The sequence below is a fragment of the Amblyomma americanum genome, chromosome 5, assembly GCF_052857255.1.
Source record: "Amblyomma americanum isolate KBUSLIRL-KWMA chromosome 5, ASM5285725v1, whole genome shotgun sequence".
In the NCBI taxonomy this organism is placed as follows: Eukaryota; Metazoa; Arthropoda; class Arachnida; order Ixodida; family Ixodidae; genus Amblyomma; species Amblyomma americanum.
Window position 1 is genome coordinate 54,218,228 of NC_135501.1, and position 17,224 is coordinate 54,235,451.

The window sequence follows — 17,224 nt, forward strand, 5'->3', positions numbered from 1 at the left end:
CTTTATTTTAAGTTATTCAATTTTTTATGAATTAGAAACAACGTCGCTAAGAACAACCGACAGATCAGAAAAATGGCGGTGTGGCACGAGATATAAAAACAAGTATAGTAATAAACGCCACATTCGCTTTACAATCCCTACCCGTACCACATCCTAGCCGGATGTACTAGAAAATCGCCACGTTGGATATAATACAGCATGGTAGGCCATATCCACATCACTTTCCTTATCAAAGCTCCCATTGAGAAAGGTGTTTCACTTCCTTACGCTTCAATGCGCGACAATGCATCCAACACTTGCTGCGTTTATGCAGGACATTTCTGATCGGGAGTGGAGGCATGGACGGCGATTCATCTTAACGGCTTGGCCCTGGATGGTGCTGCACTCCATCGTTGGCCGAGCATTCGCCTACTCAGTACCGTCGGTAAGCGATCTAGACCTTCTAACGACTAGCTCATGTTGCTCGCCTGAATCGTTTCCTAGCCATATAATTATCACGTCCTGTGAAGCTGACTGCAGCAACTTTGCATCAGTATTAGACAATGTCTTCAGAGAGAAGAGAATGTGCTCTGTGAGGAAGCTGTCAGAAAAGCAGCTTGCTGTCAGTCTATACTAAAGGTCGCTGTCCTTTGAAAGCAAATGCAGACACTAAGGTCGAATTACTACCGAGTTCCGCGGCCCACTCAGTTCTCACACAAACACATCCCTACCCACCGGCAACGTCTGCTACACCAAGGCCTTCTTCCTCTTCCCCTAAACCCGTGATATCACCCGCCCAAGACTGGATAGAAAATTTTTACGTGCACTACAACATCGTAGAAAGCATATCCGCAAAAGCAGCCTATTTTCCGGCTCGTTTGGATTGCAATCTCGTAATGATTTAATAGAAAACGTACACTCGCTAAGTGCTCGGCTTGAAGCACTCTGGCACGGGTCGGCCCGGTATTGCACTGCCTCCGGGATCGGCCCGGGGCATATTAGTGCGCGCCTTTTCTCTTTATCTTTGCTATCCTATCCTCTAATTCTCCTACTACCTGTTATCCTTTATTTACGCTGCCCCAGCTCAGGTGCTTTAGTATTGATAGCAGATGCTGGGGCTAGCAAAAATGTTTTCCTTCATTTTTATTATTATTTTATTAAAAACCACTTACTACTTACTACTACTACAAATGCTGCAAGGAAAAGAAAACCGATAGACTTTTCGGCACTCATAAGGGTGCCTCAGTTACCTTGAAACGAAGGACGGTATGATACATTATAAAGAGACGACTTGCATAAAGCATTAGGTACGGCCTCTATTTCTTAGGAAAAATTTTCCCTGCATAATGCACCCTCCCATCCTTCGTTTCGTTATGATCGAGACACATGCATCGGTGCCGATGTCAATCTTTACCATAATGGTATTAGATAAGCATCGCGAAAAAAAGATGGCTGTAAATTTGAAGGGACGGCAGCACATAAAAAGGGACAAAGACTCAGACGAGACAACAAGTACGATGCTTAACAACAACACCTTTTGAGACGCACCAAGCGCTCGCCTGCACCGAGGTGTGCCTAGACACCTGATGAACTGAAGAAAGTTGCTGTAGCACTCTACAACCTTTGTCCGTAAAGTTTCGAGACTGATTTATTTCCTTCTCTAGAAATGATTCCCCACAACAATTGGTGGTGCCCGTGTGTAATAATAATAATAATAATTGGTTTTTTTGGGGGGGGGAGGAAATGGCGCAGTATCTGTCTCATATATTGTTGGACACCTGAACCGTGCCGTAAGGGAAGGGATAAAGGAGGGAGTGAAAGAAGAAAGTATAATAGGTTCCGTAGTGGAGGGCTCCGGAATAATTTCGACCACCTGGGTATCTTTAACGTGCACTGACATCGCACAGCACACGGGCGCCTTAGCGTTTTTCCTCCATAAAAACGCAGCCGCCGCGGTCGGGTTCGAACCCGGGAACTCCGGATCAGTAGTCGAGCGCCCTAACCACTCAGCCACCGCGGCGGGTCTGGTGCCCGTGTGTAGCGCCACATTTTCGAGATAACCGTAGCTAATTATGTTAATTGATGTAGCAGCCGCTAGATGGCACTACATATAGAAAAATACGTTGTCACTAGTCATCAGCGCATTCTACTGTGAGTGAATGTGGAGAGATCGACGTACACCTCGAACAGCGTGTAAGCATACAATTCTGTGTGAAGCTTGGCAAGACAGCCACACAGACGTATGAGCTCCTTCTTTACGCTTACGGAACGACACATTGTCGCGGGCGCGAGTTTTCGAGTGGCCCAAGAGGTTCGTTTCGGGGAGAACGTCGGTGGAAGACGACACAAGGCAGGGGCGCCCTTCACCCTCACGGAATGAGAACAACGTGGCTCGGATCAGAGAAATCGTGCAGCAAGACCGAGCCATTACAGTCATCATGCTATCAGATGCTTTCGACATTAGTAAGACAACATTCCACCACATTTTGCGCGAGAACATAGGGAAACGAAAGCTGAATGCCAGACTTGTGCCGCACCTCCTCACACAGGACCAGAAGGACATGCGGTCATCAGTGAGCGCTGATTTGCTCTCTGAGGCAGAGAAGGATGCTGCATTCGTCGACAGCATCATTGCTGAAGACGAAACATAGTGTTTTTAATACGATCCTCAAATAAAGAGGTAGAGCGCCGAATGGCGGTTCACAAGCTCTCCGGCGTCGAGAAAGGTAAGGCGACAGAAGTCCAAAACGAAAACAATGCTGATAGTTCGTCCCACGAGTTCGTCCCACAAGGGCAGACGGTGAATCAGGAGTTTTATAACCGCGTGCTCCAACACATGCGTGATGCACTGTGACGCCGTCGCCCTGATTTAAGGGCATCTGGACAATAGAGCCTTCCCCAGGATAACGCAAGGCAGCACACTACTCTCAGCGTGGCATAATTTCTCGCCAAGCACAGCAATACTGTACTTCCCCATCCGCCATACTCGCCGAACTTTTTCCCATGCGATTTTTTCCTGTTTCCTAATGTGAAGAGATCCCTAAAAAGTCACTAGATGGGGAGCGTGCGGGCCATTCAAAACGCCAGGACTAAGGACCTGACATCCCTGCCAAAAGAAGCATTTTCCAACTGTTTCCAAGACCTCAAGAAGCCTTGGAAGCTGTGTATAGACTTCAAGAGAGACTACTTCGAAGGGGTGCTGCACAGAAGATTTCAATGTTAAACGCATTTTTTAATGGACTAGTGTTTTTAATCACTAGTGTTCTGGAGGCGGAATGGGCCAATGGCGCACCGGGCAAACTGAGAACCGACGCGGAGATCAGGAACGATAGCGAATCGAGCGTCCCAAGAGGCTAAGTACATGAAAGGGCTGGAGAATGGCATATGCATAGACCTGAAGGTCGGCATCGTCAGCAGGGGGAGAACGCAGCGGCGGCAGTGACGCATCATGTGCCAGCTAAAGCCGCAGGCATAACAGTTATGGAGGTTGTCCATTGTCCTCCATAGGAAAAGAGGCAGAGATGGAGGTCGGACAAGAGGAAGATGGAGGTCGGGCAAGATGATTATGCCATTTTCTTGAAAGGGGCCATTGCAGTAGTGAACCGAATTCTTAAAATTTTCAATGAGTGTGCGTCTGGGTTGAGCTTCACCTATGAGTTGCCGTCGCAGGGATGCTTGCAGTTTTTGGACACCTGTATTGTTACTAGTACTAGTGGAACCCTTATGTGCTGGAGGTACCAGCCTCGCTCAAAAAAGGTATTCTAAACCACCAGTCAGCTCATTCAAAGCTTATAAAAAGGGGAATAGCAAAAAACTGCCTGCGCGCCGCTCTTCATAAGTCTTGCTCACATGAAATGCATCATAGCGTGCAATTTTGGTTACAACGACTGACTACTGCGGGTTTCCTTTGTGAGATGGTCACTTCTGTGATAGAAGCACTTGCCAAGGAAACTCGATGCCCACCGAAGCACTGCTCAAAAGAAGGGCCGCAACGCCGGAGACCCGGGGCTATGCCGTACTTCCATCAGATTTCCCATCACCTCAAAAAAGTGGCCATGAAATGCGAGGTCCCGGTGGTCTTCACGACGCCCAAAAAGCTTTCGAGCATCTGCTATATGGTGCAGGCAAATGAAAAAAAGAACGAATGCCGCACTAAGCACGTAGGCAGGTTCGTTCCCTGCAAAACAAGGGTGGTGTACCAAATACCCCTCACTTGTAGGAATTATTTCATAGAGCAAACTAAACGTTGTTTGACTGTTAGACTTCAGGAGCACCGCGCACACGTTGAATCATTGGCGGGGGGCGGTGAACTGGCGAAACATTGTCGCCATTGCCGTAACTGCACACAGTGGTCCTGAAAAAATTACCGACCCAGCTTAACAGGGAAATTTTTGAAGCCTACTGCATAAAAAAAGAAAATAACCGTTGCATAAGCGACACTTCTGTATCCTTATCCTAGATGGATCTCAACTATCTAGATGCTAACTTGCTCCACGCGCGCCCGCGTGCTAGTGTCACGTGAAGGTGTCTGCTGTCTATCAGGTGTGATTACGAATCTTGTATAAATGTGGTTTTTCTTGTAGTAAACCTCAGTTGAGGTTCCGCGTTTTGTACTGTGCTTTTCTGTCTTCGTCCCTCGTCGTTTTGCGCGGTTGCAATATGCACTCCCCTGTTAACCACCAACTGGCCCACTTTTGCCTGTTATAAGTGCCAAAGCAAGTCGCCTTGCGATGAACTAAATTCAAGTCATGGCTGCTACCGTCAGATGTTTATTTATTTATTTATTTATTTATTTATTTATTTATTTATTTTTATGAAATACTCTGAAGTCCCAGTAGGCCATTACATAGGGGGGAAGAGGGGCGAAAACAGCGAAAAGGTTCAAAACAACGAGCAGGATGAAAGATGACGTTCTCACGGTAAGTCAGAGTAATAAATAGCATGACAAGTAAGCTGATATAAAATTAAGGAAAATAGGAAGCAGAAACCCTTCGATTTAATAAGGGAAATGTGATAAAAAGAAACAAAAAAATGAAAACAGTGGTGTCAGGACAATAGCTTTAAAAATACGTATATAATGTATGACAGCCTCAGACAACTCACACTAGCCGCTGAAATAAAGCTGAACAAGAAAACAGAGAACAAAGAAAAGCAACTCATAAACTAAATGACAAAATCGAAAATGTTGCGGAATCATCATGACAAAGACATCAAATTGAGATCAAGAAAGCAAGAAAAATACAATCTATACAGTACATAACAAAGGCGCAGAATCAGATTATAAAGCGATTACAAATATGATGTTTGTATCTGTTAGAAACATTTTTGGAACAAAGCAACCATGTACTTTAACAGCGTTTCCTACTTCACATAAGAGGAGTACTTGACACACGTGGAGTAGAGGAGTAGGACTTGACACACTACTCTTATATCTGGTAACAATTCTTGCGGCAATCTACAATCGGCACTCACGCTTCACAACGTCTTGCGCAATGTCTGGTTGTCGTACGCAGCTGCTGCCGCACTACCGCATTACCTTCTCACTGCTCTTCGTGTCGCTCAAGTTGAGTTGGATGACCACCGCCTATTTCGTCGCCGTGCACGCCGTGTTTTTCGTACTCTCCTGGATGCAAGTGCCCGCACTGTGCTACGGACTGGCTTTACTACTGGTGTCTCACCACGATGTCTTTGAGCTGGACCTACTCAAGGTGAGTAATCCGATTAATAGCCATGCAGCTCCTGTGGTGATTATTCAGAATATTTAAGGCAAGTAACAATTACGTGCGTGGCTTATGTAGAAAGATTTAGTATGGGTTTGCAATGCTTTCTCGTTTATTGCAAAGTGCACCGAGAGTGCCAAGTAACGTGAGGCGATAAGTACTAAGACAAACGGTACGTGTTGCTCAGCTATTCTCAAGAGTTGTATGGCAAATGAGTGTTTTCAGAGACTGGAAAAGGAGCTATTACTCCACTACAGTTAGTCAGTTGGTTACACTTCTTGAATCAAAATATCAGCACTTGGTTTTTATTTGGAAGGTTACAGCACGCTGGCATTTTCATGGCAGGTCATATACCGGTAGTATCCTTTCCGTATACGTAGCACAATAGTATTTTTCGTTCGGAAGAGAGCTCAGGAAATACTAAATTTCTGTGTCAGAGGCGCACTTCAGAGATCCCGTCCACTCAGTAACTTGGTGAGGTGACAGCAGCAGACGGTGTATACACCTGAATGTTTATGGCGATGAGTAGTTTCGCGACTCGTTGGAGAAACTACTTCAACGCGGCTAACCGTACGGGAACACTGCTTATGTAAACTAATTAGCAGATTTCCTAAGCAGAAATCATCACATTTATGACTCTGAATGCCTCCATCTCAATTCCTTTTTGCCACGTCAAACCGCGGCTGCGTGATGTGTGTGCTTCCACTGCCCGCCGTCTTCGCACATGCTCATATTTTCCTTTAAATTTTTTCCATTGCACCAAAATAAAGCAGTTAACAGCGCTTGTTAATCGCCTCATGTGCTTCCTTCTTTGTATTTTACTTTTGTTTTTCGCACTAATTTGTTTACATAATGAGTCATCATCTAGCGCGACAGCACGCCCTTCTGAACACTGGGTCCGTGGCACGCGATCTCCGCGTCCACCGCGTGTCTTCCTTTAACTTTTCCGTTGCTAGAGGTGAAAGCGCAAAATAAAAATTCGGCGCAGACACTTAAGACTGTTTACGCGTTGTAATGTGAATGCATTAAAGTTCTTTGCTATCTTACGCTGCAGAATGACTACGAGGTATAGCTATGCATAATTTGTACAAATTCTATAAACCTTATATGACGTTACTTGTTAAGTGGTCATGCTGCGGTGGAGAAGCAAAGTGCTGAGTCATGTGTTATGACTATGACTACGCGTCATGACTGCACACACTTTGTACAAACTCTATACACCTTACTTTACGTCACATGTAAAGTGCTTCAGAACGATTATGAGTCATGACTTTCGTTGCTTATAGTACGTTACGTTTCATCATTCCTGGCTACATTTATTCGCTAACATGTTGTAACATCATACAGCGTTGTTCTGACAACGTGCGAATTTCTTGCCATGGACGGCGGACGTGGCTTTTGTGCCAATGGGACATATAACGCTTTCGCATTAATAGCTCCCGATTCGGCTCGTATCGCGGCAATTCACGAGAAGGAACGTCTGATTCGCACGAAGAACGCCGAAGGAGCGAAGAACAAAAAACTCCCACGGTAAGACACACGGCGGAAAGGCAGAACATCTGAGAAAGAGAAGAATGCGGCATGGTGCGTGAGCGCCGAGTGTGGTATCATTATCCCATTAGTGCGCAAAGCAAGTGCTTCTCGAGTGTGGCTGAGTCAACTGGCCTGCACTATAATAAGCTAACCAGCCTCTCTGAATGCTCCCCTACCGACTTAGAAAGAAATGAGAGGGCAACCACATATGCGAGAGGATAAGGGTTAAGCGTGATGAGAACTGATTCTACTCTCAGAACACTGCACCACCATTTATGCTATAAGTTTTTTCGATCCCCTACCCAGCCGTTCCTGAAACAACTGCAGCGCGAAGGATCAACTTCCAGATGAAATCAGACGCACGAACGAACGGAGAATGCATTCACAACTGCGCAACTGCGCCTTGGTAGAAATCACGCCTTGATAAATATGCCGTGCTGCTCATACGTTGATGGAATTATTAATATAGGCCATGTACCAAAGGCCCCTTACGAAACAAAAACTGCAGTTGATGCACACAGCCATTAACGTTTCTAGAGCTAGGGTTTCCACACTAGAGCATGAATCAGCGAAGTCAGTTATAGTTTTGTTTTTGCCAGATATCCCAGCATTCTGCCGTGACAACCACCTCCCGGCTGCGCATTCGACCGCTCTCAACATACCCTCCCACGCTACTAGGCCCAGCCGTCTCCTCCCATCCCTCTCTCTCACTTGCTTCTCATATTTTCCTCTCCCTCCTGTCCTCTGGAGCTATTAGGAGGATTTCTGCTTCACCACTTTGCCGCCTGACATGGTTGACAGGTGGCAATTGAATTAAATAAATAAAAATTTCATACTTAGAATACCTTCAATTAATTCAATGAGCAATTAAAGGTCTTCCGACTCACGCTGTAGATTCCACAGCAGAACTCAGGGCTATATGGCTAAGTTAAATCTACAACAACTTCAGCTGAAAGAACACCACATAACAAAAGGAAGGCCGAGTTCCAGTCTATATATCTGTCACGGATCTCCCCGGCTCTCCGGAGAACGCTCGGACCGAAAGAATGGACTAGGCGACGGGTGTACCCACACAAATGCACATTTAATACACCCTACGTGACACACACACACTAGAAGAAAAAACTAACAAAACTAACACAACACACAAAGGCTATAAATAGAGACGACCCGGGCACACTCCTACCAGCGTCTACTACTAGCGTTCTACTATTCGTGGTCGGCGTTCGTGCTCACGGTTGGTTCGGTGCGGCTGCGGCGTTGCATGGCTCCCGTAGGCGGCGTCGAAGCGGCGTTCGCCGTGCTTGGGCTGGCGTCGCTGGCGGTGTTCGACGTGCTTGGGCTGGCGTCGCTGGCGGCGTCGCTGGCTGCGTCGTACAAGCTCCCGGTCCAAGCGCCCGTGGAGGTGATGCCGGTGTTGTTGGCGTTGGGGGCGCCACCCGGATGGGTGGCAACAGCGCTGGAGACACGCCTGGCCGTAGCAGGTGGTAGCGTCCTCTGTTGACTCCCCGGAACGGGTTCAGGCACGGCAGGAAGTCCACGATGCGATGTCGTAGAACGCGAGCTCACCGGAGCAGTAGCCGGCGTCGCTCTCTTCCAGCCGATGTGTCCCTGACCTGCCGGAGCCTCCGCTTCTCTGCTCTTCCCCCCAGTGCCTCGCTCTCACTCGCCCTTTTATAGCCTCGGTGTTAGTCCACGTAAGCCTTGCTGTCGTCTTCTCTTCTCCACCAATCATCTCTCTCCACCTCACCGAATGCTTATCCACCAATCAGCTCTCTCCACCTCAACGAATGCGTCTTCCTCTTCTTTATTCTTCGGTTAATTCGCGTCGTCTTCTTCACATCTTTTTCCTTTAAAATTTAATTTAGGCTCCTTAATATATGTGACAAGGGCCCCCGCTCTCAAGAGTTTTTCCATGAAAAACTGCTCACGTCACTCTCGTCTCCAAGTCATCCAGCGAACCGACTATCTTCTGTGGCGATTCTGGACCCAGCACACAACACACCGCAGAGGTCCAGCACACACCAAACGGTCACCACTAAGACAGCACACCAAATTGCGTTTTCATAACACTAACACACAACTGTCACTGTCCGCACAGAGTCCTTAATAAACATCTTCGTGTCCACAACACACTCCCTTGTATAATCACATAACAGCAACAACAGCAACAACAAGAAGAAAAATCCCAGAGATATATTAACACAGCAACAACAACAAGATAAATACCAGATATACCTAGAGCTTTTCAGTTAGCTCTATATGTATACAAGTCTAATTTGTAACATATGGCCTCCGTTTGGCCAGGCCCATTCGAAAACATCTCCCCCTTGATTTGGAGTAGAGCTGTAATCCTGTCTTCATTCCTATTGGGCTTCTTCAGTACCTCATCCCTTCCTGCATACTTCTTGCCACTGCACGTGGACGCCTCGGGAATATCCCCTGTCTCCTCGGCCCCTACTGCACATGCTACCTTGGGGGCGTACCGTACGGGACCCCTTTCTTCGTACTTCTTCAACATATTTACATGGAAAACCTCCTTAGTGTCATCAATCAATAATTCATAATTCATATCATTTTTCTTCTCCGCCGCAAGATACGGGCCCTTCCATTGCATCAGTAACTTATTATGGTCCGTGGGTAGCAAGACGAGAAACCTGTCGCCCGGATTCAGGTTTCTGTGAATGTCTTTCCTGTCATAATATCCCTTATGGCGTTCACGCACCTTTTCCAGGCCTTGATGTGCAAGTCTGCATGTTTCCTTCAACCTGTCCCGCAACTCAAGAACGTATGTGTATGTTGTCTTGAGATCTGATGCAATCTCTTTACTAGCCCACAGCTCATTGAGTATTGCAAGTGGACTTCTAACGGTTCTCCCATATAACATCTCGAAAGGCGAAAAACCAAGACTCGTTTGCGGTACTTCACGGTAAGCGAACAAAAGAGCTGGGAGATGTCTATCCCAATCAGTAGGTCGCTCCTGGCACATTTTCTTCATCATATTTTTGAGGGTGCCGTTTAACCGCTCTACAAGCCCATTACACATGGGATGGTAAGGCATCGACAGTAACTGTCTTACTGACAAAAGGCGGTTAACCTCCTTCATTAGCTCCAATGTGAAGTTCGAGCCCCGGTCACTCAAAATTTCCCTCGGGAACTCATAACGCGAAAACATTTCCAGAAGACCCTCCGCCTCTTGGATACTGTCAATATTTCTCAGTGGAATAGCGTCAGGATAACGAGTGGCCACGTCAACCAGAGTAAGCACATATCTATTGCCTTTGGCGGATACTGGAGAGATTGGCCCCACAATATCAATCGTCGCTCGCTGAAACGGTAGGTCGATGGCTGGCATCTTGACCAGAGGTACGGGACCAACTCTTCCCTTCGGAACTGTGCGCTGGCGTACGTCACATGAACGAACAAAGCGCTTAACGTCACTCTGAACACCCGGCCAAAAGAACTCCTCGGAGATCCTGCACACCGTTTTTTGAACACCCTGGTGTCCGGCCATAATGGCGTCATGCCCTAAGATTAGCACGGTCTCTCGCAAAACTCTTGATAACACCAGCTGTTGGACCCGCCTTCCTGAACTAAATATGCATTCCCTGTGCAAAAGACCATTTAGCAATTGATACTCGAATGACGTCCGACTCTTCTTTGTTTCACCTTTTCCCCGACTCTTTGGAAGCAGGTCTTCAGGCTCGGGTCTTCTTTTTGCCTAATTGCAATTTCGCCCGGTGTTACGCTCAAGCACATCGCACCCGGTGTAGAGAGCGGACGCTGCGTTGCTCGGGCTGTCGCTTGAGCTCTTGTCTCCACTGCCGACGAAAAACTGACTGCACCCGTCTGAGCTGTCGCAGGCCTTTCCTCCTATGAATGCTCTTCAACGTCGAGCATCCTGCACTCGGGATGGGGGTCTTCGACACTTGAACCCGTAATGTTTCCAGGATGAGATCGTACATGGGTTGGTCTACGCATTTTGCCACTACCTGCCCAGTATAATCTGGCGTGGACACTAGAATCTTTGCTTCAGGAAGGTACCTTACTGTGCCGTCTACCAGAGTGACGGCCGACGCTTCCCCTGTAAGATCCTCGTCCTTCACTAGGCTTCTACGAACCAAGACTGTGTTAGCTCCGCTGTCTCTAAGCACCAATATAGGACGGTCCCCTATTTGCCCAACCACCACTGGCATTGCTGCTTTCGACTTGGGTGTTCCACTCACTTCCTCATTTTCCAGCGGCGTTTGCTCTCCTTTCAGCTGTGGAACTTCGGGTGGCGTGACAAGTTCTACCTTTGAGTCGACAACGCATGCAGCTCGGTCCTGCGTTCGTATCGGCACTCATCCAGAGTATGACCCCTCCTCTTACAACCTTGACACACAACCTGTGTTTTCTGGGCAGCGCTACTAGTCCGACAGTCAGCTGAACGGTGTCCCACCTTGCCGCAGAGAAAACACCTTACTGGCGCCTTAGACGCACCGCCATAAGCTCTTGGTTTTACCGCATCTGTCTCTAGGACCTTTTGGGTTTCCTCTTTTGCCTTACTCAAATTTCTTAACCCTTGAGCCTAGAGGAATTGGTCTGCAGTGTCGGCTAACACTTCTAATGAACACAACTTTCTTTCCTTCAGGAATAGCGCCAGCTTTGAGCTGCAACACGCTGAAAATTGCTCTGTGACCAGCTTGTCACGCACCCCTTCAAAACTCTTTTCTGTGTTTGACATATCAAGCCACCTAACAAAATAGTTGGATAGCCTGAAGGAAAACTGCTTAACGGTTTCCGAATACTCAGGTTTCGCGGTGCGAAATCTCTCACGTAAACCCTCTGCCGTAAGCCTGAATCTTTGGAGGAGTGCCTATTTAACTTTCTCGTAGTCCATAGAATCAGCAGCAGGCTTCCTTCCAAAAACATTCAGCGCCTCTCCGACTAAACACATGCTCAATGCCGTGGCCCATTCACAGCGCTCCCAGCCTTGCCCCAAAGCTATCCGCTCGAATCGTTGCAGATATGCATCCAAATCATCTCTCTTGTCATCAAAAGGAGCCATCAGCTTCCTTGGACAAACTCTGGCTGGTCTAGGAGATTCTGTACCCGCTAAGGAACGCTGATTATTGTCCGTGATCTCCTCATATCCTCCCGCGACATGCGCCTGTTTCCACAAAATAAACTCCTTCTCCCGTTCTATCCTTCTTTTCTCCTGTTCTTCTGCCTCGCGGGTTCTTCTAGGTAGGTAGGTAGGTAGGTAGGTAGGTAGGAAAGACTTTTAATGCTCTAGAAAGGTGCTAGTAGCAGACGAGAAAGAAGAGGTCCATCTTCCTTCTTCTCACAGGGTCGGTGCCCCTATTCCAGGGCTCCGCTGAGCTTCGCTGCTCGTTGGGCGTGCTGGATCAGACCTTGTTGGCAACCCAGATCGCCGCTGGAGAGCCGGCTCTCCCACTGTTCCGCACTCGGGTCTTTGCGAAAGCTGTCGTTTTTACTGCATTCCCACGTGATGTGGTACAACGATGGTTTGCTGCCACACCACGGGCAAGTGTCCCGATATTGCGTCGGGTAAATCTTGCTAAGGATATGCAGGTTTGGGAATGTTCCTGTCTGCAATCTTCGCCAATACACTGCCTCTAGTTGATTTAGATCAGGATGAGGCGGCGGATAGCGGATCCGTACCCCCTTATAGTAGTTGAGAATGTCTGAGTACGTAGGACTGACTCGGTCGGGTAGATCGTCCGATTGGGAGGAAGCTCGGCTCGTATACCCTCGAGCTACCTCGTCGGCGCGTTCGTTCCCCGCTATGTCGGTGTGTCCTGGCACCCCGTAAATGCTATGTATGACTTTTGGTGGGGTCGCGCTCTGGAGGAGCCGGAGCGCGGCGCGACCTATGCGGCCGTTCATGTAGTTACGGCACGCTTCTCTCGAATCTGTAAGGATGGTAAGGGACATGTTGCTTCGATAACCGGCTACCGCCGCTAGAGCTACGGCCAGCTCCTCCCCTTCGGTTACCGTGCAATCCCTCACTGAGGCGCTAGCTAATTCCTTTAAGTTCGAATCAATAACTACCGCCACTGTGCTGTTATGTGAGCGGGTTCTTCTAGCTTCTCGCTCTTCTGCCTCGCGAGCTCTTTGCGCCTCGCGCTCTTCTGCATCACGAGCTCTGTTCTCTTCTCGCTCTTCCGCCTCGCGCGCGTCTGCGCGTGCTTGCGCCCTTTCCTCTCTCTGCCTCTTTCCCTCCTCCTCATAGAGATGCATCGCCTCTTCCTTGCTTAACCCTAGCTTGAGCGCCAGTTCTAACGTTCTTGCCAAATCCATCCTTTCTGCCGTCGAGAGATTGGAAAAATCCGAGACAAAGCAAAAAAAGAAAAAGAAATGTATCCTGGCACACGCTCGCCACTTATCTTTGTCACGGATCTCTCCGGAGAACACTCGAACCGAAACAATGGACTAGGCGACGGGTGTACCCACACAAACGCACATTTAATACACCCTACGCGACACACACTAGAACACAAAACTAACAAAACTAACACAACACACAAAGGCTATAAATACACACGACCCGGGCACACTACTGCCAGAGCGTCTACTACTGCGTTCTACTATTCGCGTTCGGCGTTCATGCTCACAGCTGGTTCGGTGTGGCTGCGGCGTTGTATGGATCCCGTAGGCGGCGTCGAAGCGGCGTTCGCCGTGCTTGGGCTGGCGTCGCTGGCGGTGTTCGACGTGCGAGTTAATAACGTCCTAATCGAAACCAAGACGAGGGCATAGACATGTAATGCTAAGGCAAGACAGCCGATAGTCATTGAAGGTAACGCAGTGGATTCCAGGAGAGGGCAACCGTAGCAGGTAGCGTCTGCGGGTCAAATGGGCGGTTGAGATTTGGAAGTTTTCGGGGCTAAATTGGCCGTAGCTTGCACAGGACGTGGTTAATTGGAGAATTATGGCAAAGGCCTGCAGTGGGCGTAGTTAGATCATGATTTGGGTGCACTAATTAGTTTTGAGATGTAAGGTCGGGATGCTTCACACGTGGGACTGTGTTTCACGTACGGTCGCTCATTCATTCAAACAAGGCGGCTGCCGGGCGTTCTAGGCGCAGTGAGGGAAACAGGCGACGAGAAGGAGGAAGGAAAGCGTAGGCGACGCCGACGACAGCTGAGACATTTATTACAGCGCTTACCTCCCTAGACTGCACGCACCGCACGCAGTAAGTGTGAATGAGCAGAATCATCACCGAGCCGTGAGCACGGATGCCGAACGCTAGTAGACTGGGTGGTCCCGAGTAGTGTATATTGGTAGTCTTTGTGTTTTGTGTTAGGTTTGTTAGGATTGTGGGATAGTTAGGACTGATGCTTGGGCGAGTTGGTATGCCATGTTCAAGAAGAACAGCGCGAAAAGACAAGGACCACAGGAAGATACACAAAGACAAGCGCTGTGGGGTAGTGGGATAGTGTTTGTCTCACGTGGGGTGTATTAAATGTGCGTTTCTGTGGGTACACCTATCGCCTAGTCCATTAATTCTTTCGGCCGGATTGTTCTCCGGGGATCTGTGACACCTGGGAATGAGTAGTAAAGGACAGGTCGACAAGGCAGAGCGCGTTCTCAACAATGCGCCACCGGTGGTCACGTCGTCGGTAGGGAGAGGGAGGAGAAAGAGGACCACGTTCTCGATGCTGGCCTGGTACTATGAAGACACATGGGAACCGGAAGTGGAATTGGGTGCAACCATTTTCGCCGCATCTTCACCTCGGCCTTTTTCCACACAGGCATCACCAGAATAAGACTACTTACTGGACACTATGAAATAAACTCTCCAGCCTTTGAAGCTTTCTATAAAGATAGTTCGCCAGTGTTCGTGAGTCCTGATATTTGCTCGAGTTCACCACCGGTTGCTCTTGGCCTTTTCAGGTTCTCTTCGATAACCGGGGTGACCATTGCTATTTCATCAGCGTGGTGGCCTTCTACTGGACGGTTCTCCGCTGCTTGAGCTTTTGCATGGACCATATGTCACGAGCCAAGGAGGACACCAGCGCCGGAGATTGGCCCGACTACTGGAAGACGCTGGCGTACGCAGTCTACCTACCTCCGCTCTTTTTAGGACCGGTCCAGAACTACGAGGACTTCATCACGTCGGTACGATGCCTTTGGGTACTCCAGAGATGGTGGTTGCTAACATCCCTCTTGAAGTAGCGGCGGTTTATGCAGGAAGTTTCTTGTAAAAAATGTTTATATACACTGTGCACCGCTAATACTGTAAAGAAGCATTCCCAGGGAACATCTTTGTGCAACTTTAATACAAAATGCAAAACATTTCGCCGTGCTTCAATGAAACTAAATCAGGAACAACTATTTGTCTAGTTACTTTGATAGTGGTCATCATACTGCATCTACTCCCACTGCCGTTACTGCGAGACGATTTCATAATGGTAGGCAAGCAAACTTGTTATGGCATGGAAAGCAGCAGTTAAAGGCTCAAGATTTGAGTACATCCTTCAAGCTGCGCGCTCCGTTTTCAGATGTCTCCGTCTCGGCTTCTAGACAAAGCGGTTCGCTAATGAAATTTCACGAGTATGCCGTCAAAAAATCTACTGCCGTCTTTACTCGCCAGAATAAAGACTTTAATAAGCCGATTAACTATTACACGACAGCAACACTGAAAATATTTTACCCTAGGCGTTAAAAAAGCGGTAAGTGAGGACTACTCCAGCATTAAATAATAAATGTGGATCGCGGCCGAGTAGTATTTCACGGAGATTCTCGTCGTCAGACTGTGAAGTGCGGTGGACAGCGGTCAGTGCGGATCTTATTCGAGGGCATATCACTGACATCATTGCATGTTATTAAAATAAGCTGAAATATCAGTGCCCTGCTTGTTTTCGTTCATTACGGGCCATGATATTAAAGCAGATTAGTCTGTTTTGCGTGACTTGTAAATCACTATGATGTGAGCAGGTGCCATTGCATCTCGTATGCTTTCAGAAAAGTTCAGTCAATGACTCCTACTGACTGATCGAGAGATCTGCTTGAAATAGTGTTCTAGACATGCCTATGCATGCGCGAGATACTGCGCATGCAATTCCTAGTAGCTTCTTAAAGGTGTTGTCACACTAGCATGACACGACGGTGATGCCGACCCAACGGCGACAACGACTACCGCAGACAGTGTCTGTGGCAGACCAAGCTGTCACACTAGGCCGATAACGACCAAAACAAAGCCGAAGACCAGATTTCTTCGCAGTTTGACATGCCTTGCGGCCAGGGACGCGACCAAAGCAGCCTGCCGACCATCGGCGACTGACTTCGCGAGGTCGGCCGCCGAGCTAAAACATTCACCAAACACGAACCTGTTTCTGTATACCAACTGTAGAGGAAGAATAATTTTCCGCATATATATATATATATATATATATATATATATATATATATATATATATATATATATATATATATATATATATATATATATATATATATACCAACAGTCGCCGGTGACTGGTGGTATATATATGCCAACAGTCGCCGAAACCAAGGTGCAGAGGGGAATGTTTCTTTTTTCTTAATTTGTAGTGCCAATCAATGAGAGAATAATACTTCGATTAATCTGTCACTTAAAGAAAGTTATTTATAAGGCAGCAGAAAAACAACCATGCCGGCACCTCCGATGTATGTATATATATATATATATATATATATATATATATATATATATATATATATATATATATATATATATATATATATATATATATATATATATATATATATATATATATATATATATATATATATACCATCAGTCGCCGATACCAAGGTGCAGAGGGGAATGTTTCTTTTTTTTTAATTTTTACTGCCAATCAATGAGAGAATAATACTTCGATTAATCTGTCACTTAAAGAAAGTTATTTATAAGGCAGCAGAAAAAACAACCATGCCGCCTGTGTTATCCGGAAGCACGACCTCCGAATGTCGCGTCCGGTGCTCTACCAACTGAGCTACGGCGA

The 17,224-nt window shown here is 47.4% G+C and overlaps 2 protein-coding genes across 3 annotated transcripts in view; both read left to right on the forward strand.

Moving 5' to 3' along the window:
• The window catches only part of LOC144134696 (uncharacterized), a 28,128-nt gene extending 23,134 nt beyond the window's left edge, over window positions 1–4,994 (forward strand). Inside the window, exon 4 of one of the 2 annotated variants that reach the window (XM_077667545.1) lies at window positions 314–4,994. In XM_077667545.1, coding sequence (XP_077523671.1) covers window positions 314–616 — 303 coding nt within the window. In that variant the 3' untranslated portion in view covers window positions 617–4,994. The remainder of the gene's footprint in view (window positions 1–313) is intronic. The other variant, XM_077667546.1, reaches the window with a different exon arrangement.
• LOC144133879 (protein-cysteine N-palmitoyltransferase Rasp-like) overlaps window positions 4,878–17,224 on the forward strand; it is a 38,621-nt gene continuing 26,274 nt past the window's right edge. The window contains exons 1-3 of the mRNA XM_077666946.1: window positions 4,878–4,898; window positions 5,493–5,687; window positions 15,132–15,356. Coding sequence (XP_077523072.1) covers window positions 4,878–4,898; window positions 5,493–5,687; window positions 15,132–15,356 — 441 coding nt within the window. The remainder of the gene's footprint in view (window positions 4,899–5,492; window positions 5,688–15,131; window positions 15,357–17,224) is intronic.